Raw genomic sequence first — 21,697 nt, 5'->3', positions numbered from 1 at the left:
TAATAACCTCAACTCATGCTTCATGGAAAAAAACTGAGGCCATTTGTCATTTCTTTTCTCTTGCCTCCTCCCTTTGATATCACTCAGATATCTTTTCTCACTCACTCCTCCATTCCAGACTCAGATGACCAGCTGGTCTTTCTCCTTGATCACATTTTTTTCCCCCAAAAAGATTCTCCCTACCACTATAATCCCCACTCTCTCATCTTCAATCTCTCTCTCTTTCTCTCTCTCTCTCTCTCTCTCCTTGCTTCTTCCCTGCTCCTTTCTCATCCTTAAAAACTTTCACTTGATCCTATTTCCCCCAAAAGCCATTGTGCATCATCCAAGGGTTCTGATAAAGGCTTCATTTCTAAAATATATAGAGAATTTACTCGAATTTATAAGAATAAAAGACATTCTCCAACTGATAAATGGTCACAAGATATGGACAATTTTCAGATTAAATTAAAACCATTTCTACTCATATACTCATAAAACACTATTGATTAGAGAAATGCAAATTAAGACGACTCTGAGGTAATAATACATACCTCTTAGACTGTTTAAGATGATAGAAAAAGATAATGATGAATGTTGAAGATGTGGGGAAACTGGGACACTAATACATTGTTGGTGGAATTTCCAACTAATCCAACCATTCTGGAGAGCAATTTGGAACTAAGACCAAAAGGCTATCAAATTGATCTAATAATGTTTCTACTGGGTTTATATCCCCCAAAGACATCATAAAAAAGGGAAAAGGACCCACATGTGCCAAAATGATTGTGGCAGCCTTTTTTGTGGTGGCAAGGAACTGGAAACTGAATGGATGCCCATCAATTGGAGAATGGCTGAGTAAATTGTGGTATATAAATGTTATGGAATATTATTGTTCTGTAAGAAATAACCAGCAGGATGATTTCAGAGAGGCTTGGAGAGACTTACATGAACTGATGCTGAGTGAAATGATCAGAGCCAGGAAATCATTGTACATGGCAACAATAAGACTGATCAATTCTGATGGATGTGGTTCTTCTCAACAATGAGGTGAGTCAGGCCAGTTCCAATGGTCTTGTGATGGAGAGAACCATATGTACCCAGAGACTTAGTATGCATCACAGAATAGTATTTTCACCTTTTTTTGTTGTGATTTGCTTGATTCATTGTTTTTTTTTTTCATTTCTTTTTTGATCTGATTTTTCTTATGCAGCATAATAAATGTGGAAATACGTATAGAAGAATAGCAGATATTTAACATATATTGGATTACTTGCCATCTAAGGAAGAGGGTGGGAGGAATGGAGGAAGAAAAACATTTGGAACACAAGGTTTTGCAAGGCTGAATGTTGAAAACTACCTATGCATATAGCTTTAAAAAAAAAAAAAAAAAGCAAAGCTATTTTATCCTCTCTTTCCATTCTTAGCTAAACTTGTTAAAGTCAGCTCCACTAAGAGACTCTATTTGTTTTCCTCTCTTCTATACTTTCAGCAATCTAGCTTCCAACCTTATCATTCACCTCAAATTGTCTTCTCCAGTCACCAATGATCTAGTTGTCAAATCTACTGGCCTTTTCTCATTCCCTATTATTTTTGAGTTCTCTGAAAACTTTTGACATTGTAAAACACCCTGTTCTCCTGGATATTATCTCCTCTCTAGGTTTTTGGGACATTGGTCTCATTGATATTCTTCTTACTTGTCTGATCTTTCCCTCAGTCTCTTTTGCCTTTTCATTTATGTTACACCCATTGTGGATGTTCTTCAAGGTTTTGTCCTAGGCCCTTTTCTCTTTTCACTCTCTACAAACTCATCTGATGATCTCATCGGTATCCATGGGTTCAATTCCTATCTTTATGCAGATGATTCCCATAGCTGCTTCTCAGTCTTAGTCTGTCCTGAGCTATAGTAATCAATCAACTATTTTTTGAACATACAGAATGGAATGTGCCATAGGAATCTCAAACTTAACTGGGATATAGAACTCATTATCTTTACCTCCCAATCCAATCCACTTCCCAACTTTCCTATGACCACTGAGAATAGCACCAAAGCACCTAGTTATGCTAGATTTATATAACCTCAACTCCCCATCCCTACTCACCTTTCAAAACCAATCTATGACAATATCTTATTCTTTTTACATTTACAACATCTTTCATACATCTCCAATTCTCTCTACTCATAAAGCTATCAATCTAATTCAGATCCTTATCATCTCTTACCTGGAGAATTACAATCACCCACTGATGGACTTCCCTAGCTTTAGTCTCTCTCCACTTTGCCTAATCCATCCTCCAATCAATCAATACTTAATGAGCACCTGCTTTGCCCCAGACATTGCAGTTACAAGTATAAAGAAACAATTCTTATTTACAAGAAGTTTAAATTCTAAGTAGGGAAAATAAGAATGGGTATAAATATATAAAGTATAAACATAAAGTGAATAAATAGAAATATATGCAAAGCATATCATCTGTGCAAATATATTTAAAATATATAAAGTGAATAAATACACATATGTGCAAAGTAGCTAAATAAAAGATAGTTTGGAAAGATGGACACTAATAGTTGGAGAAACGAGGAAGTCTTTTTGTAGGAACTAGTGCTTGAACTGTGTCCAAAGAAAGGAACTCTATGATGTGCAAGGTAGGAAATAGTGCATTCCTGGGAGAGAGCTGGGAGATGTAGAGTTATATGTAGAGAAGAGAGAAGGTCAATTTCCCAGAATTCATTAGCTCAAGAAGATTGATGAACAGGGACTCTGAAAAGCTAAGTTGGAGCCAGATTTATAGGGCATTTAAAGATAAAGAAGCTTTAGATTTTATCCTGGAGACAACTGGAAGACCCTAGAATTGATTGAATTGGGGGATCGGATGGTTATAGCTACGCTTAAGAACAATTAGCTTTGTGGCAGTGTGCAGCGTGGATTAGAGAAATGAGATTCCAATTAAGAAGCTGTTGTAATAATCTAGGTGAGAGGTATTCAAGAAGTGGTAGCCACATAAGTGGTGAGATCTTGGTGATTTTCCCATAGCACACTTGGATGATTCAATCAACTCCAATCTGTTTCCCTGGGATTGAATACGAAATCGTCTGTAAAGCACTGAAGGTTCTTCATAAGCTGACCCATTCCGAGCTTTCCAAGATGCTTACATTTAAGCCTTCTTCTCCACATATTTTAGGACTTACTTGCTATTCCTTATAGGACACCCCATCCTTAAGTGCACCCCTTTGCAATGCTGTCTCCCACACCTGGAATACTTACCAGTCACAAGATCCGAGTTCAACTCTAACCTCAGACCATTCATGGGGGATAGCCTGGAAGGGCTGCCTAAAGAATGGAGGCTCCATTAAGGTTTTAGAGAGCTATGATTTCTCAGGCTGTTAACTGGGCTTAAGTAGCCTTCTCTACCATTCATCCACTTCCTGAATCCAGACAAAGATAGATACTTCATTTCTATTCCTGAGATTTTATTACAAATTAACATCAAGATGAAGAAAAAGACACAAAGTAACAGTCCTTCCCATCCCTGCCAGGCGCTGCTATTCCTCTCCACCACTTTCTTCAACAGTTTCTATAGATTAGCAACTGTCTCCAATCCCCTCTCGTGGAAAAACCGGTGAGATTGTCGTTCTGTGGCAGCTTGTGTACGGGCAAAGTAGGACAGAAGGGAGGGGGTGCCAGAACCTCTGCCAGCAGCTGGTGGCCCTCCTGCCCCTTCCTCTGAGTCCTCCCTACATGGGGGAAGAATGGGCCACAGTGAAGGCTGATCCACTCCCACCCTGCTCTTCTCCCCAGCCCTCCACCCCATCTATCTGGGGTCCTGAATGACTTCTTGCCACCTGCTCTACCTCCAAGGCCAAAACCCTAGGGCTGGGATTCCCCCAAAGAGTAGGTGAGTGTTGATGTCAACATGTTGCCAGCTGATTCCCCTGTTCCTCCCCCAAAGGGGCTCAGGGTCACCCACCAGCGCACAGGTACAGCACGTCCATCCAGGATGAGCTGAGCAGTGCTCCAGCTAAAGCGGACAAACTGGGGAAAGCCAAAGACAGGATCCAAGCACTGGGACAGCCACTCCTTGGTCTTGGGATCTAGGGAAGAAGGAAGGTCACAAATGAAGAGTCCCTATTGGAGAGGTCAGAACCAGATGGAACCAGCAGGTCTTGGGAGCTGGAGGACCAAGACTCTGGGACCCACTGACATGCACCCCCTAAATCCCTCCCCCTGTGGTTTAATTGCTGGGAAAAAAAGATGCGACATGAACAGCAATCATTCTTGAGGATGCCACCAGCTTGCTATGTGACCCTGGGAGAACTCCTACCTCTCTACAAGGCAATTTCCTTACATGTAGAAGGGCAACATGTTTCTAGGATCTCTGGTAACTAGAATTTGGGATTCAGAGACTGGAAAGAGCATCTTGTGATGATCAATTATCCCTCCTGGAGATATTCCACCTCCTTAATTCTGCTCTTTGTGTGTTGTTCCTTTTCTATCTGATGAATCCTCAAATCTTTCATCATTTAAAAACACTTGTTATGATTAAACATACTATTTTCACCTTTTGTTGTTGTTTTTTTTCCTTTCTCATGGTTTCCCCCTTTTGTTATGATTTTTCTTTAACAACATGACTAATTAGGAAATATGCTTAAAATGACTGTACCTGTATAACCTATATCAGACTGTTTGCTATCTTGAGGGAAGAGAAGGGAGAAAAAAATTGAAACTCAAATTGTATAAAAGTGAATATTGAAAACTACTTTTATAGATAATTGGAAAAAATAAAACACTATTAAGTAAAAATAAAAACAAACAAAAAACATCTGCTACATGGTAGGCACAGTGAATACAGAGAGAATACAGAAAATGGACCCTGTCCTCAAGAAACTTACATCTCAATATGGAAAATAGCACATACCTATACAGGTATATACATACAAAGGAATAATAGCTAAGATTTAAGAGTTCCCAGAGGGCTTTCCATGTCATCTCTTTTTAGCCTCAACAACAACTCTGTGAAGTCCATTTTACAAATGGGAAAACTGAGGCTCAAACAGGTGAATAACCAGAATTACAGTTAGCAAGCATAAAAATTAGGATTTAAATTCAGGACTTTTTTATTATAAGTCCAGGATTCTATCTGAAATGCCATCTAGCTTTCTTTACTGGTATATCTGAAGAGTTACCTATGGAAACAAGGTGATTTTCAGAAGAAGGCAATAGCAGCCAGGAGAACACCAAGAAAGGTTTTAGCTGAGCCTTGAACAAAACAAGAGGCTGGGATTCTGACATATGAAGGCTGAGGAGGGAGTACATCATAACAATAAGAGGCAGCCAGGGAAAATGCAGGAAGGCCAAATATGGGGTGTAAGGCATAAGAAAATGCAAGAAGGGTTAATCTACTTGAACCAAAGTATGTACAGAGAAAAGTAATTTGCAAAAAGAAAGCAAAGAACAGGTGAGACCAGGACTGCAAAAGGTTTTCAATATAGAGCAGAGAATACTTATACTGGAAGCTATAGGGAACTACTGGAGTTTAAGGTAGGAGACTGACATGGTCAGATTTGTGCTTTAAGAAAAAGTTTGTCAGCTCTGTAAAGACTGGGTTTCGGAGGTGGAGAGGGAGAATTTAGGCAGGGACAACATTGGGAAAGAAAACTGCAATTAATCTAACTATATGTAATCTAAATGAACTACAATCTTCACATGAGAGATGATAAGGGCCTGGACTAAGATGATTTTGGTGGGAGTGGAGACGAAAGTAGAGAGAAGAGATTCTGTGGAGGTAGAAACAAGATTTGAAAACTAAGTGAATCAGTAGAGGAGTTGAAAGTGAGCAGGCAAAGGTGATGCAAGGTTCTGTCTCTTTTCTCTTCTCTCTATACTTTCTTGGGGATCTTAGCAGTTCCCATGAGCTCAATTAACATTAATCATTATCATCTTTCACCTAACTCCCAAATCTCAGCCAGGAAGACTCAGGAAAGTTCAGGAAGTTCAAATCCAGTCTCAGTAACTGATTAATTATATGACTTTGGGCAAAACCCTTTAACCTCTATGCTCCAGTTTCCTTATCTGTAAAATGGGGATAAATATAATAACATCTATTTGCCAAGGTGGTTGTAAGTTTCAAATAAGCTAACATACAAACCTTAACACTCTCTGTTGATGTTAGCTATATATCCAATCCTAATTTTCTCCTGTTTCACATAATTAATTGCTAGCTGGTGAATTGCACCACCACTGTTCCATCAACACCTCTGCCTCCCCCACCTTCCATTTCTAAAACTTTGTATTTTAAATTTCTGACAACTAACTCAGATTTCCAGGATCAACCTTTCTCAATCCTCTTCCTTCTCTCCCACCCCCCACATCTAATCATTTGTACAACTGTTGACCCTGTCTCCATAACATCACCCTATACTTCTCCTCTTCTCTAATCATGTGGCTACCACCCTCATTACTTTCTCCCTGAATTAGTACAATAGCCTCCACACTGGTCCCTTGGTTTCCAATCTCTTACCTTCTTCAATCCATAGTCCAAACAATTGCCAAAAACTTTTGGTGACTCTTAAGTGACTAGGGGAATTTACTAAGTGGAGTCCTCCACCTTTAGGCTCCCATCTATCTTCTCCACATACTCCATAGGACTCCCCAACCTACTCCCTACAGGCATACATCAGAGTGACCTACTTGTCTCTTGCCTACGTTTCGCATTAGATCTTTCATCTCAATGCTTTAATCCAGGCTATTGAACCCTCTCTCTTCCTCCAAGGCTGGAGCCCATTCCTTCCTCACTATCACTTCTGAGAATCTCTAGCTTTCTGTAAGGCTCCTACAGGAAGCCTTCCCTGATCCCACACTGCACAATGTAAACTCGAAGGAAAGAAAAAGAAATATTTTATCTGTGTCTTTGTCTCTCCAGCACCTAGTAGAGTGCAAGGAACACAGTTTAATTGTTTAATACTGGTTGAATTGAGCTGAGCAATGGTTTAAGAATCTGAGAATCTCTGAGTTCCAAAATCAGGCGTCCATGTATTTTCTAGGTGATTTCGGAGAAGTCCCTTAATTTCTGTGCTACTCTTTTCTTATCTATAAAGATATGGCATTGGAAGGACAATATGATCTCATTTATTTCCATCTTTAGAGTGTAATTCTCACACTTTGTCTTATGCCCCCTTGTGGTCATATTGCAAGGTTTCACCAGGGAAGAGGCAGGGAAAAGACCACTGATTTGACTGGGACACTCACCATTGGGATAGCCAGACCCATAATCCATTTTCAGGTCTCCAAGGTCTTCCAAAAACTTCCATCTCTTCACAACATGGTCCCGAGCAACCTGGGGGGTAGGCTAAGCAAAGGTGGGTATGGGGCCAAGGGCAGATTGATACAACTTTCTTGTGGGTGTATAGCAGACACTTATCTGGGTCTGGACTGTTCAGACAACAGGGTGGGAGAACTGACCTTAGCACAAATGCTAGCAGCGCTGACCACAGGGAACAAGGAGTCGGCCTTGGGTCGAACAGTCACTTCAACCTCTGGAAACCTCTCTTTAAGTTTTTGCTGGTACTTGTCAGCCGGCCCCACTGTGTCCACAAACACCTGCAGAAACCAGAGAATGAGGGTCAGAGTTGAGGAAGCTCAAATCAGCCCAACTTCCCCTCCCCCAATAGGTCCCACTGACCTGAGTGACTCTCACACCCTGATCCAGAGCCAACTGCACCAAGGCCATAGCAGTGTCATGAGAAAGGGAGTTCAGGTTATACTTGGCTCTAAGGGGAAACACATGAATGTGCTCAGACCCTACATAGTCCCAGCTCTTTATTAAATGGCAACTGAGTATCCTTGCTAAGGCTACTTATTTTAAAGATACTTAAGGATTCCTATTGCCAAATTGAAGCCTGATGTTACTTTGCCTTTTCAAAGCTGAGTCTTAAAACTCTATGATTTACACCTGGAAAAGACTTTGGACATCAGCCAAATGCCTCTTATTTAACAATGGGAGAAATTGAGTCAAAGAAAGGAGGAAGCAATTTGTTTAAAGTTACACAGCTAGTTAAGTGGAGAAAGAGGGGAAGCAATGTCATGGAGTAAAGAGAATACTTGAAGCAGGGAGGTCTGGATTCAAATTCTGCCTCAAATATGTACTGGCTAGATGGCCCTGAGCAAGAAGTTAAGAGTTCTCTGAGTCCCACTTTACTTATTTGTAAAATTAGGGGACCTCTGAGGCCTCTCTCAGTTCTAAATCTATAACCATAGGAGTCAGAATTAGATTTCTGGAAACCTTACTGTATTTTAAAAGCTAAAAATGAAGGACTAACCCTTTTCTGTATGGCTCCTTAGGACAAAATGAGATAAGAGTAATCCACCTTGGAGTGGATAGTTTCTTAGAGTGGGAAGAACTCAATTCAAATTCTGCCTAGAAATTTCATCGCTTATGGTTTGTATGTCTTCACATGAATAATTTATATCAAATTGCTTCCCTTCTAGGACTAGAACTAGACTAGAAGGGGAAGAAACAAATAGAATTAAAAGATTTAAGAAGTGAATGTTAAAAAAAAAAGTTTTACATATAATTGAGAAATATTTCATGAAATAAAAATATATTGAGAAACTCCACAGCTGTGTGACCATGGACATTTAGTCTCTCTGGGCCTCAGTTTCTTTATCTGGGGACAGGAGGGCAGCAGTGGATAGAGCACAGGTCCTGGAGTGGGGAGCTCCTGAGTTCAAGTCAAACCAAAGCTACCAGCTGTGTGATCTTGAACAAGTCACTTAACCCCAATGCCTCCCACCCCCCCCCCCCAAAAAAATTGCCTCATCTGTAAAATGAAGGACTTGATAATTTCTACGATTCCTTCCTGGTCTGAAGCAATAAGCCTTAATTGTGCAGAGGCAAGGTCACTGTCAATCTAAGGAAGTGCTTTCTAATTAGAGTTACACAAAAGGGAAATGGTTTCCTCAGGCAGGAGTGAGTTTTACTCAACCTGAAGTTGACAAGCAAAGTGAAAGGCAGTGGAGGGGGCTTTGGGTAAGGTATGCTTTTGGCTAATTGATGCCCAAGATCCCTTTCCAGCTCTGGGACCCTGTGCCTCCAAATCTAATGTTCTTGCCTCCACCTACACTGAGTGGCACAAGAGCCAATCTGCTGCCCACCCGTGAGCAGCCCTTACCGCCTCTGCATGCTGGTGGAAATGAGGTTCGGGGACAGAATGTCCAAGGCCCAGCCCACAAAGTCCCGGGCCTGCTCTAGCTTTCCAAAAAGTCTCTCCCTCTCCGCCTCCGACAGGGTCTTTGAGTCTGGCCGTATAGAAAAGGGAAGACACGCAAGGAGGAGAGACTTAGTCACAGGGACACAATCAGGTCCCGAAAGCTCCTCCCCATTTCTAGGGGAAAGCCTCGGTGCTGAACTCACCTGCCACCTTCAGAGCCTCCAGGTCGCCCAGTTTGGACAAGGGACAAAAGCAGATGCCGTAGACCATGGGGCCTGGCAAAAGGCGAGAGCTGGAGTCAGATCCAATCCTGACCCCACAGCACACTCTCCAGCCGAGGACGACCCCACAGCAATCCAGCCGCCACCAGAGTCCACCTCCAGGCAATCTGTCACACCCACCCGACCCCCCAGTCCCACCCCCCCCTCCTGCAGCCCACGCTCATCCTGGAACCGACGCACCCCCCAGCCCCGGTGCAACAGCCCCCGACTCAGAACCCAGCCGTCCTGGAACCGACGCACCCCCCAGCCCCGGTGCAACAGCCTCTAACCCCGAGCTTATCCTTGCAACAACTAAAATACCCACACCGGGGCAGCCCCCCGCCCGCAGCAATCCTCCTCCCCCAGCACGCAGGCTCCAGCCCGGACCCCAACCCCACCCAGAACAGGGCCCCGGCCGGCCTCGTCGATGCCCAGGCAGCAGTCCTCGGTACGGCAGACCTCCGGCACCGGCGAGCTCAAGCGACAGCTGCCTGTGTTGTCCCGCTCAAAATCGCTCAGATCCATGTTTGCAGCAAACCAAGCAGTCTTGCTTGGAAAATTCCGCAACCGCGCGGGTCTAGGCGCGCTCCCCGCCCTCGGAAACTTCCAAGCCAATCCTGAACTTGCTTTTTATCCGCATGGCTTTCTGGGAGTTGTAGTTCCTTAGCAAGAGCGCCATCTAGCCGAGCATCCCAGGTCAATCATAGATGTGCTAAGTATCGTAAAAGGACTTGGCAAGGCAGAAACCTATTATTTCAAGCTAGAAGGGAGCTCAAAAATCATCTGATCCCATCTCTCTCGAAAATTATACACCCCACAAGGATGGACAGAAGCAGCTACACCCAAAGAAAGAACACTGGGAAATGAATATAAACTGCTTGCATTTTTGTTTTCCTTCCCGGGTTATTTATACCTTCTGAATTCAATTCTCCCTGTGCAACAAGAAAACTGTTCGGTTCTGCACACATATATTGTATCTAGAATATACTGTAACCTATTCAACATGTAAAGGACTCTTGCCGAATGGGGGAGGGGGTGGAGGGAGGGAGGGGAAAAATCGGAACAGAAGTGAGTGCAAGGGATAATGTTGTAAAAAATTACCCTGGCATGGGTTCTGTCAATAAAAAGTTATTAAAAAAAAAAGAAAAGAAAAGAAAAGAAAATTATTCACCCTATATCCACATATCCATCTACAATGCTTTTTTGGCTGACTACTATTTGAAGTGCTCTGTAATGCTTCACACACATCAAGGTATTTCATTGCTTCTATGACAAAATAACTTTTTTTGGCATTCAAAGCCCCTTACAGAAGGGAAAGGGATGCCAAAATGTTTGTGGCAGTGCTTTTTGTAGTAGCTAGAAATTAGAAAGTGAATGGATGCCCATCAATTGGAGAATAGTTGGGTAAATTGTGGTATATTAATGTTATGGAATATTATTATTCTGTAAGAAATGACCAGCAGGATGAATACAGAGAGGACTGGCGAGACTTACATGAACTGATGCTAAGTGAAATGAGCAGAACCAGGAGATTATTATATACCTCAATAACGATACTGTTTGAGGATGTATTCTGATGGAAGTGGACATCCTCAACAAAGAGAAGACCTAACTCAGTTTCAATTGATCAATGATGGACAGAAGCAGCTATACCCAAAGAAATTACACTGGGAAATAAATGTAAACTGTTTGCATTTTTGTTTTTCTTCTCAGGTTATTTTTACTTTCTGAATCCAATTCTTCCTGTGCAACAAGTGAACTGTTCAGTTCTGCACATATATATTGTATCTAGGCTATAACATATTTAACATGTATAAGACTGCTTGCCATCTAGGGGAGGGGGTGGAGGGAGGGAAGGGAAAAGTCAGAACAGAAGTGAGTACAAGGGATAATGTAAAAAATTACCCATGCATAAGTACTGTCAATAAAGAGTAATAATAATAATAAAAAAAACCATAAGTACAGAAAAAAAAAGTCCCTTACAATCTGACATTTATCTTTCCAAGCTTTTTACAAAACTGCCCTTTATGCACTCCAGTTAAACTGGCTTACTTTCTTTTTTTTCCTCATATATTCTCTATCTCCTAACTTTATATAGCCCTGAAGTACAATCCTTCACTTTCACTTCTTAGAATCTGTAGTTTCACAATTCAACCTAAATGCCATCTTTTATATGAGATCATGCCAGATCCCCCAGCTCTGCTAGAGCTTTCTATCCCTTCCAATGAATTCATCTTACATTGTTTTATATATAAACATATGTAAAACACATAGGTACATATATATGTGAACTATACACATGGTTTTCCTCAACAGTATAAGATTGTGGAGAACAAGGACTTTCCTTTTTGTTTATATCTCTAGCTTCTATTTAATTGGCTTATTGATTGAATAATCATTCACTGGATTGCTGTAGTCCAGCCTTCTCATTTAAAGGTGGGGAAATTGAGAACCAAAAAGAGAGAACAGGCCCAATGTCATAGAGATATATTAATTGCAACCTGGATTCTAATCTAGTTCTTTCACCTCAGGCTGAAGAGCAGTTAGGTGCTGAAGTGGATAGAGTGCTGAGATGAGAGTGGGTATAGTCAAGAAGACTCATCTTTGTGAATTCAAATCTGGCCTCTAGCTTCCAACATTTTCTAGTTATGTGGCCCTGGCCAAGTCATTTAACTCTATTTGCCTCAGTTTCATTTTCTGAGGAACAACAATAGGCTAGTGTTCTTTTCATTGTACCAGACTTTTCTGTTTTAGGCTCTGGAACATTAATAAGACTAGGGGCTTCTTAGGAACTAAAGAAAAATGTGAGGTAGAACCACTAGGATCAGACCAGCTCAACCAACACTGTCTTTTCCATTTCAGCTATCTCAACCCTAGTAGACTAGGCCCTGCCCCCTTAGAACCAGACTCTGCCTAAATCCGAACTGGGTAGCCTTCCTACCTGAGGGTAGATTCTACTTGACCCAGCAGCTATGGTATGTAGTGGGTATGGCTATGGATCTTCCTGGACCTGCTTAAGTGACTTTATAGCAAGGTTTAAAATTACGTTTAATAGTAATAGTAATAATAAGAGATAATCCCACACTGATCTTCAAAGCATTCTAGGTGGGATAGGTCTCAGGGGAAAAATTAAAACTCACCTGCAGCAAATAACAAGGGCAGTGCCAATCCAGAAGTTTCCTTCCCTTTAGGATGTTCCTTTCCTAACTTCAGATTTTTCTCTCTTCCTTATCCAAAACCCAAATGGGATGGCAAGGGCCTCAAGTCTCCTACAATTTTCTATTTTCCTTTCATTGTCTCTGGGCTCACTGGGGTCAGCCTTTGCCTTTGACCTCGGTCACTGTGTCCTCGGGCCCTCCAATTACACTGGTGTGGTAAGCAACTAGGACAGTTGTGAACGCAGGGCTGGCGCTGCACTAGGGTGTCCCTGTCCAGGAATATAGGATCTACAGCTGTCCCTACCACATCCCGACTCCGCTCTCGAACGCCCCGGAGACAGTAGCAAATCCACGGGCCCCACGGACCCAATGGCAATTCTTCAGGCTCTGAGGGGAGGAAAAAAACTGGTCAGCCAGGGAGCTCAAATCTTGGTGGGGCTTCCTCCCCACCCAAAATTTCCAGGCCTGAAAGGGAATCCTTCTCAATATGCGAAGCATCTTAAGGATATTTATTGATCTGGAGGAAGAATCCAGGCAGATTTCGTTGTGGGAGTGGGGACAGAGAGGAGAGGGGTTGTAAATCTCTGCTAAGGACAGAAGGGTCAGTGATTTCAGGGCCAGGGTATTATATCAGTAAGAGCCTCCGAGCTTCTTTGGCTGTAAACCTGAGCTGCACTCTGCACCCTTCCCCGCATCCTTCCCACCCCACCCCCATGCCCGCAAGGGAAAACTCCTTGAGTTAATTGTTCATAGATGGGTAACATCAGGAGAGGTCAAGTCTGGCGACCTTGGGGATGGAGGGAAGCTCAATCCCTTACTCAATTCTCTCTCCCAAGAATCTCCCGAGCCTCGCTCTCCGAAATAGTGATAGTCCGGTCCTAGGCAGGTTCGGGGCCAGGCCAGTAGGAAGAGCAGAAGCAGCCTCAGCTGCGGTCTGGCCATCCACGGTCACCGCCCCCTTAACCGCCCTTAGTCGCTGGTCCAAGCATTCTCCCGGAGCCCCGTTATCCCAGCAGCTTGTCAGAAGAGTCAAGCGAGGGGAGGGGATAAGGGGGAAAGAAAAGGTCTCCTCTCCAGCTTCGGAGTCTTCAGCCCTCTAGCCCCCATCCCACACCCCCTTACGACGCCGTCAGCAGGCCCGCCCAAGAGTGTCGCGTCCGCCCCCAGGCGCGCTCCCGTACGTCCCTCCCAACTCCTCCTCCTCTTCTCCCCCACCCCCCCACAGTCTGGCTGTAGGTGGTACAGGCCGCGGATAAAAGGAGCGGGCGGAGGCCACTGGGATACTACTTTTGGTTTCCCGACTGCTACTGTTGCGGTCAGGGAGCACGCGCTACCTGTCTTTGTAGGCTTGGAGCCCGCCCTCCTTGCAGGTACAGTACGGTGCAGTGCGGCACGGCGCGGTAAGGTCCAAAACGAGACAGCGCACCCGGGCCAGTCCAGATGTAGGCTGAGGGACTGGGAAGCAATGGAGGCAGCCTGCGAATCCCACTTTCCAGGCAGGCTGTGTTGTAGCCTAGTCTGCGACTCTGCCGGCTCTTCCCCTGGCAAGCAGCAAGCAACCCCGCCCCCCTCCTCTGGTTCCCTGCCTTTGTTTGGTAGTAGGCGATTAGGAACTGCTCCCAGGTGAATTTTCCTCCACCTGTCCCCCACTCAGCGGAGATAGAGCTTGAGAGGAATCTAGGCACCTTTGTTCCTGCTCTAGAGGCCTTAACTCAGCCTGCATCGGGACCTGGGAGGAGGTGGAAGAGCCTGCAGCCTTTGCCCGGGTGCCCAGACCTGTTTCCCTGGTGGGGTGGGAGTGCTGCGGGGGAGGCAGGAGGGCTGAATCTGAATTGTCCCTTTCCTGCCGGTCCAGCCTAGTCTGGCCTGTGTGCGGAAGCCCTTTCCTGCTGGTCCAGCCTAGTCTGGCCTGTGTGCCTTAGTCTCTGTTTTCGGCCCTTGGAGGGAGGGGTAGGGGGGCTGCATGTGACCATCTTTGTCTGACCCACGTGCCCAGCCTAGCCTCGGGAAGGGTGTGGGGGAGGGGAAGTGGTGCTGAGTTGCACAGCCGGGTGAAGTGCCGATCAGGTGCCCTAATTGACCCTAAGGGGAAATCTTTTTTTTCCAGTCATGTCCTCTGGAAATGCTCACATCGGAAAACCGGCCCCCGACTTCCATGCCACTGCCGTGGTCGATGGAGCTTTCAAGGAGGTGAAGCTGTCGGACTATAAAGGTGAGATAACAGCCTTAGAGGTCAGAGGTACTGGGATCTTCCCCTTTGCTGGAGGATGGAAGTCAGGGAGCCGAGAGATGATCCTATCACCTGGAGAGTGGGAAGAGGGGTCCTATTTAGCACCTGTTCCTTATTCCTTTTGTTCTTATTGTTGTAGGGAAGTATCTAGTCATATTTTTCTATCCTTTGGACTTCACTTTTGTGTGCCCTACTGAGATCATCGCCTTCAGTGATCGGGTCTCTGATTTCCAAAAGCTGGGCTGCGAAGTCCTTGGTGTGTCTGTGGATTCCCAGTTCACCCATCTGGCCTGGTATGGTTTTGACTAGGAGGAGGATGAGGGAGGGACTGTGACTTTCTGCTTCTCCCATTGGCCTCCTTTTTTTTTTTCTATGCAATATCCCATGCCCCTGTAACTACTCTTGAATAAGGACAAAAGTGTTCCCAAAGTTGGGTTGCCAGAGTCTCTCTGTGGCAATTAGAACTGGAAAGGGCTTAGGAAGACATTTCACTCAGCCCCCATCATATTAAAAAGAAGATAATAGATCTAGAGAGGTTAAGAGCAATTCAGCTGATTCACCAAGTACCAGCTGGTATTTGAACTTCGAGCTTCATATTCTAGGTCTAGTTGTTGCTTTTTCTTCCATACTAGGCTGTACTTTCTGTTCCATCTTCCTCAGAAATATAGAACAGCATCCTCCTCTTCCTGTCTTACCACTCCCTCCTGGGTGTGGTAGGTTTGAGCTTTGACAGCCCTGCCTACCACCCCTTTATCACCTGCTCTGGCCCCTTGAAGCTGTCCTTATCTCCTGCTCAAGCCCCTGGAGGGGAAGGGAGGAGGAGCCTTCTTAGCAAAATTGAGAGGCCTTCTTTCCTTGGAGACTGGGAGAGATGGCTCCTGATTGGGAGAAGGGGTATAAAGTAACATTGAAACTTCTTTCTCACTCTCCCTAAAAAGGATCAACACCCCTCGAAAAGAGGGTGGCTTGGGTCCTCTGAAAATCCCCCTGCTGGCCGATGTAACCAGAAACCTAGCTCGAGACTATGGGGTACTGAAGGAGGATGAAGGCATTGCTTACAGGTATAACTGGGGGACCCTCTATAAGTGTGTCATTTTATGTCCCTGATCTTCAATTTAGGAGTCACCCTTTTGGAACTGTCCTTAGTTTTTGTAGCAAAAGACTATGTAGCAACAGCTGGGGGTTGGAAAGCTTTAGAACTAGAAAAGACCTTGGAGATTATATTATCAAATCTCATTTTGTAAGGGTAAAAACTGAAGCTGAGAGGAATGAAAGGACATGTATAAAGTCCCACAAGTAAAAAGTACAGATCCAGAATCAGGCTTAGGGTAGAGGGATTAGGGTAAAAATTATTAGGATCCAGAGACTACCCTAACAGAAAATAAATTGCAGCCTTATAGATGTAGCAGAATGAGTTTGAAATAAAATTCCAGTCTTGTTTCTACTGAACAAGGTATTATCCAGGCCTGGTGGCTTCCAGGGTCTCAACTACTCCCTTTCTATTCATTCAGGGGCCTCTTTATCATTGATGCTAAGGGCCTTGTCCGGCAAATCACTGTCAATGACCTGCCTGTGGGTCGCTCAGTGGACGAGGCTTTGCGACTAGTGCAAGCATTCCAGTTCACAGATGAGCATGGAGAAGGTGAGCCTTGCATGTTCCCCATCCCATCCCACCCTTAGGTCATGTTTTATACTTCCTTCCCCCTTAGGTGGCCACCCTACCCCTGAGACTTGAGTTGGTCTTCCTAGGACAAAGGGCTGGGATACCTGTCTCCTGCTCCTTACCACTTCTGTTTCCTTTTTCTCACCCTCACAGTATGCCCAGCCGGCTGGAGGCCTGGAGGAGACACTATCAAGCCCAATGTAGAAGACAGCAAGGAATATTTCTCTAAGAACAACTAAGAAAGCTATTGCTGTTGCTTTCTTTGCCCCGCTGGCAAACCTTGATATGTTGAAGGAGGCTTCTGCCCCTCCTGGGTAGTGGCCCTTGCCCCAAATCCCCTCTTAGTCTCTTTTCCCTTTAGGGAGGGGGCATGTATAGAAGAGAAGAAAAAGGTCTACATCTAATAAACCTCTGGGAAAATCAAACATACCATTGAGTCTTGTGGAGTTGGTCTCTGATTTCTTTGTTCCTTAGTTTAGAAGACAGTTAAATGTATAAGCCGTTGCACTACTGTGGGCCTGGAATTATGCCCAAAGGCCAGAGGAAAAGGGAGTTTACAACTGCCAGGCCTTCATCTTTTTCTGTGCATCCTGACCCCATGTGACTAAAGAAGGGCAAGGCCTTTAGACACCTGATTTATGCAGCTCTCTCATTTACCACCAGGTGGTGGCCTTGTCTCAAGCTCCCACAGCTGAGGGAGGTCTGGGAAAAAATGACTTTCCGGGAGGAGCTTCATAGAATGGCAAAGCTTGGGGAAGGAGAGTTAAGAGGAATATTTGTGATTTTGCCATCCTTGTTTTATAGACTTAAAAAAAAAGAAAAAAAGATGAGATGGTGGGGCAGGGTGGGAAACTATTTGGCCAGGGCAGCATATATCTAATTGGTACCATTAGTTTGGACTCTGGAATGAAATGATAAATTTTAGGACTGGCTTCATCATAAGAGAAAAGGGAGAATTACCTCCACAGCCTTGTTCTCCCTGAGAAAAATCCTCATATACACCCTTCTGCAGTGTGCCCGTCCTATCTCTACTTCTGGTACACTTGAAAGGAAAGGGAGAAACTCAAGGAGATGCTGTAGTTGGCAAGTAATTATGTGTAGAAGGCACCAGCCCAAGTCTTAAAAGTTGTTCCTTCAGCTGAAGAGGTAATGGGGCTTTGGTTTAAAGCCTTCCTAAAGATCTCTGAGGCCACATTTCTAAGTGGTAATCCTGCCCCACACACTTTACTGAGATGGGGGCAGGGATTTTTTTTTGGGGGGGGGTTCTTGGAGGAAATGTAACTGCCCCCTAAATCTCTGAAGCGCCAGCAATGTGTCTACCATACCCTCCTGTGACTGGTATCTGTAAAAGGAATCAAAGGCTTGGTGGAGTGAAGATAGTGAGTAACCTGACCAGGCCAATAGTCCACTGGCACAGGGGGAAGAGACTGCCCCCAATCGCTTCCTGAACTGCATGCTTCCCGACTGATGATGTCTCTTTCCCTAGCCAACATTAAGTGCCAGACCCTTGTCTGAGTCCCAGGGGTTGGGGGGAAGGGAGAGGGTTGGTGCGCCCCCGGGGCACAATCCTGGGGAAGATGTGTAGCCGCCTGTGTGTCTAGTCTATTGGGTTCCCTTTTCCTCCTCCCCCCATCCCAGGTGCTGGGCCTGCCCTGCCTGAGCCCCAGGCTGGGGGAGTGGGCGAGGCTGCAGCGGCGCCTGTCGCTGGTGGGGCAGTGAGGAGCCGACAGGGCATGACCAGACCTGGACGCCCTGGCATGGGAAGCTGGCACCACCCACCACCTGGGACTAAGGCGGGTGTGGGAAGGAGTGTAGACTGGAGGCAATCACCACCCTTCCTGGTCAGCCGGGCATTGGAGAGCCCCGCCTCCCCTCCCCCAATCCCAGGCTGGCTTCAGGGTCTGTTCTGGCACAAAGATTAAGGCGCCAGGCTGGGGGCGGGGGAGGAGAACAGACTGGGCAGCTTTGCCACAGAACCTAACAGGTTCTCTGGCTTTGTGGGTCCCGAGTTTGGTCCTCGGGACACCGCGTGTAATACCACAGGCTCTGGCTTCCCAGCTCTGTTTCCCGCCCATTGCCACAGGGGAGGGGGGTTTCCTGGCCTGGGCTCGGCCCGGGGTTGGGCCACCGCCCCACTTCTTGCTCTGGGAAAATCCCGGCCCCTCTTCCCGGTGCTCAGGGTCAGCCGGGCAACGTGGGAGGGGATTCCCGGAATAGGCCTGACCGCCGGCGCGTCACTGGGCAGAAACGGCCCAAATATGGGCATGGCTTCCTGTGCGTCACCGGGAAAAGCCCCCTGGCGCGAGGAACTGCGCTTGCGCAGTCTAGGCCCGCTCCAGCTCCCCCGTAGGGTCTTTTTCTCGGCAAAAGAAAGGTATGGGTCCAGCTTCAAAGCTAGAAAAAGTCCCGGCGACGTCATAGCCAGTCCCTCTGGGCTAGAACGGCTCCGGGCTACAGACTGCCGGAACAGAGACACTCCAAGAGATTAATTGAAGAGCCTAAAAGCAGATATACTGGAGAGATACACAGAGTAGCTACCGAGACTGAGAAACAGAGAGAAAAGGGAATTAGATCTAAGGGACAGAGACGGGAAAGAGCCAGAGATTCCTAGAAACAGAGAGAAACAGGCAGAGATTGGCGAGCCAGAGACATCCAGGCATAGGGATAGAGACAACCATAATAGGAAGCTTCAGGAGGCAGTCAGTAAAAAGGTAGGTTCAAATTAGCTCTCCCTCCCCCTCGCATTCCCTCCCCCACCTTTTAATTAAGACGCCAGGAGTAATAAATAATAAACAGTCTTTTTTTACTTAAATAAATTCAATAAAAAGTCAGAACAACAAAAACACATACACAAAAATGATAAAATAAATTTTAAAACCCAAGTGCTTCGGGAGACACAACCCGATGGAACCCTCGGGGCAGGCAGGGTAGGCAGGCACGGAGCATCCCTTCCTAGGGACTCCCTCCAACCCCTTCCCCGCCACCGCTGGGGCCATGTGCGGGCGGCGGGGCCAGCTCCGCCGCGGGGATAGAACTTCTTTCTTAAATACACAAATATATTATATTCAATATGAATCGTGTCTGTTTCCAGCAGAAAAAAAAACAAAACAAAAACAAAAAAACGTACAAAACAGGAAGTACAGAGGGTCACCCCAGAGGTGTGGGGGCCCAGACCAAGGTGGGGCTTGTAAACTTCGAGATTGGAACTAGAGGGTGAGTAGGGAAGGAAGAGAGCGAGCCGACAGGCGTGCTGGGCGGGTCCCCTCAGTCTAGTCCAGTGCCCTTCAGGTGGCCCTGCCCTCCTCCCGCGTCTCTGAGTCTGCGGCCCGCCCATACCCGGGCAGAATCACGCGCGGCGGGGGCGTGAGGGGGAGAGTCAGTCACGCAGCCGGGTCCGTGGGTGGGCCGCGCGTGGGCTCAGAAGTTCTGCATCTTGACGGCCAGCAGCAGCTGGCAGCCGCTGTTGACGTGGCTCAGCACCTTCTGCTTGAGCTGCGCCACCTGTTCACGGAGCAGACTGGCGGTGTTCGACAGCCCAGCGTTTTCGGACTTGAGTGTCTTCACCTTGTCCTCGAGTCGCGCGATGCGCTCCAATTTCCGTTTGCGGCACTTAGTGGCCGCCAACCGGTTCCGCAGTCGTTTCCTCTCCACCTTGATGCGCTCTTGGTCCTCCATGTTGATGGGCGACACGGGGGGAGTCCCGTCCCTGCTACGCGCCTCGGGCACCGTCTGTGGTTCCTCCTTGAAGGCCGCCAGCGGCCCCCCGCCTCCAGCACCTCGGGCGCTCAGTCCCACGGAAGCCGGGTGGCCCCCGGCAAAGGGCGGTCCATGGGGGAGGTAGCTGATGGTGGCAGTAGGGTAGCCGCCTGCGGCTCCGGCGCCCGCGCCCCCACTACCTCCACTGGCGCTGTAACTGGTGAGGTTGGTGTAGACAGGAGGTGGTTCGGGGCCCAGGGCCGAAGGACCATAAACGCTACTAGGAGGTGCTGGGGGGCCTGCGGTCCCGGAGCTGCCACTGCCGCTGCTCAGTGACACGTTGGGGGGCGTCACGTGGTTCATCTTGTGCAGGTCGTCAAGCGCTTTGACGAAGCCATCAGCGAAACCCTCCTGCTCCTCCGTCACACTGCGCGAGTAGAAGTACTGGCCCGGCGGCGTGGGCGTTGTGGTGATGAGCCCGTTGCTGTTTTGCGCTATGAGGCGCTCCAGCTCCGGAGACGCGAGCTTTAAGGAGCCTGCCGGCCCAGCCGGGGCCTCGTTCTGAGGGGGAGCTGGCGGTCCCGAAAAGTAGGCGCCACTCGCGTCCTCTGGCCCCGGTCCCCTACCGTGCCCTGGCGCCTTGAGGCCGCGGTAGGGGTCAGTGGCAGCGGCAAGATTGAGCGCCAAGTTCTGTTTTAGCAGCTTGTAATCGTGCAGTCCCAATGCGCTGGCACCTCCCCGGCCATAAGCTGCCGCCGGGTACGAATCATCGTGGTAGAAAGGTTGCTCCATCTTCGTGCACATCCAGGCGCCCGCGCGCCCAGCCGGCAGTACCGGCGCTCCCTGAGAGGGAGGAGGAGACCCCTGAGACACTCGAGCTCGGATGCCCAGGTGTCCTCGGGGTACGCTTTGGAAAGCTCAGGTCAGACCAGCCGCTACTGGCCTCCGGAACGCACCTCGATGGGTACCCTTGCTGTGTCCCACTCTTCTCGAACTCAGTCTTCAATGACCGCCCCCAGCCCTCCAAGTCTCCAGAAAACAGTGGCAAGGCTCTTGAATCAGTGAGGCAGATCTGACAGCCGGATCCCAAGTCCTGGCTCGGTTCAGCTGGTCTCTTTTGCGCCGCACCCTGTTTGCTAGCTGGCTCGGGCGATCAAGGCTCTATGGCTGCTTGTCCTACTCAAGCTCCCGTTCCGAACCCACAGCCTTCGGACTCCCCGCTTCTTTGCCGGCCTCGCTGCGTACCCCGGAGCCTTTATACGGCAGTGGCTGCGTAAGCGATCGCTGATTGGTCGTTCCAGAGAACCAGGCCCCCGCCTCCTCCCGCACCCCACTCTCCCCCTCCCCGCCCTGTAAGCCGGGGCTCGGCGTGGGGAAGGGGAGGAGGAGGCTGGCGTCACTGCCAGGAAGCGCGTGTCCTTGTAAACAGCGGCGGCGGGACAGGGCCGGGCAAGGACAGGGCTGGGCCGGCACTATACTGGGATGGGCCAGAAAGACAGGGAA

At 47.1% G+C, this 21,697-nt stretch overlaps 3 protein-coding genes across 4 annotated transcripts; 1 reads left to right on the top strand and 2 right to left on the bottom strand.

The window, feature by feature from the left end:
- Positions 1-3,430: 3,430 nt before the first annotated feature.
- RNASEH2A (ribonuclease H2 subunit A) lies at positions 3,431-12,677 on the bottom strand. Of its 2 annotated transcripts, none has more exons than XM_051971626.1 (8): positions 12,588-12,677; positions 9,391-9,462; positions 9,149-9,275; positions 7,660-7,747; positions 7,440-7,577; positions 7,227-7,314; positions 3,949-4,072; positions 3,431-3,715 (listed from the first exon to the last, which is right to left on the bottom strand). In XM_051971626.1, exons 2-8 carry the CDS (start codon positions 9,455-9,457, stop codon positions 3,556-3,558), a joined length of 792 nt encoding a protein of 263 aa, XP_051827586.1. In that variant the 5' UTR covers positions 9,458-9,462; positions 12,588-12,677; the 3' UTR covers positions 3,431-3,555. The 2 variants fall into 2 exon arrangements, with proteins under 2 accessions (XP_051827586.1, XP_051827585.1); XM_051971625.1 differs by lacking the exon at positions 12,588-12,677 and adding an exon at positions 9,846-10,208.
- A 1,157-nt stretch (positions 12,678-13,834) lies between these two features.
- PRDX2 (peroxiredoxin 2) lies at positions 13,835-16,927 on the top strand. Its single transcript, XM_051971627.1, has 6 exons — positions 13,835-13,975; positions 14,713-14,817; positions 14,975-15,128; positions 15,774-15,896; positions 16,347-16,477; positions 16,652-16,927. The coding sequence occupies exons 2-6, from the start codon at positions 14,715-14,717 to the stop codon at positions 16,735-16,737; spliced, it is 597 nt and encodes a 198-aa protein (XP_051827587.1). The 5' UTR covers positions 13,835-13,975; positions 14,713-14,714; the 3' UTR covers positions 16,738-16,927.
- Positions 16,928-19,277: 2,350 nt separating this feature from the next.
- JUNB (JunB proto-oncogene, AP-1 transcription factor subunit) lies at positions 19,278-21,461 on the bottom strand. The gene has a single exon (XM_051971623.1). It carries the CDS (start codon positions 20,996-20,998, stop codon positions 19,916-19,918), a length of 1,083 nt encoding a protein of 360 aa, XP_051827583.1. The 5' UTR covers positions 20,999-21,461; the 3' UTR covers positions 19,278-19,915.
- Positions 21,462-21,697: the final 236 nt, after the last annotated feature.

This window comes from Antechinus flavipes, chromosome 1 (genome assembly GCF_016432865.1).
Source record: "Antechinus flavipes isolate AdamAnt ecotype Samford, QLD, Australia chromosome 1, AdamAnt_v2, whole genome shotgun sequence".
Classification (NCBI taxonomy): Eukaryota; Metazoa; Chordata; class Mammalia; order Dasyuromorphia; family Dasyuridae; genus Antechinus; species Antechinus flavipes.
The sequence above is the reverse complement of the archived record's forward strand: the minus strand, read 5'-3'. Positions and strand labels throughout refer to the sequence as shown.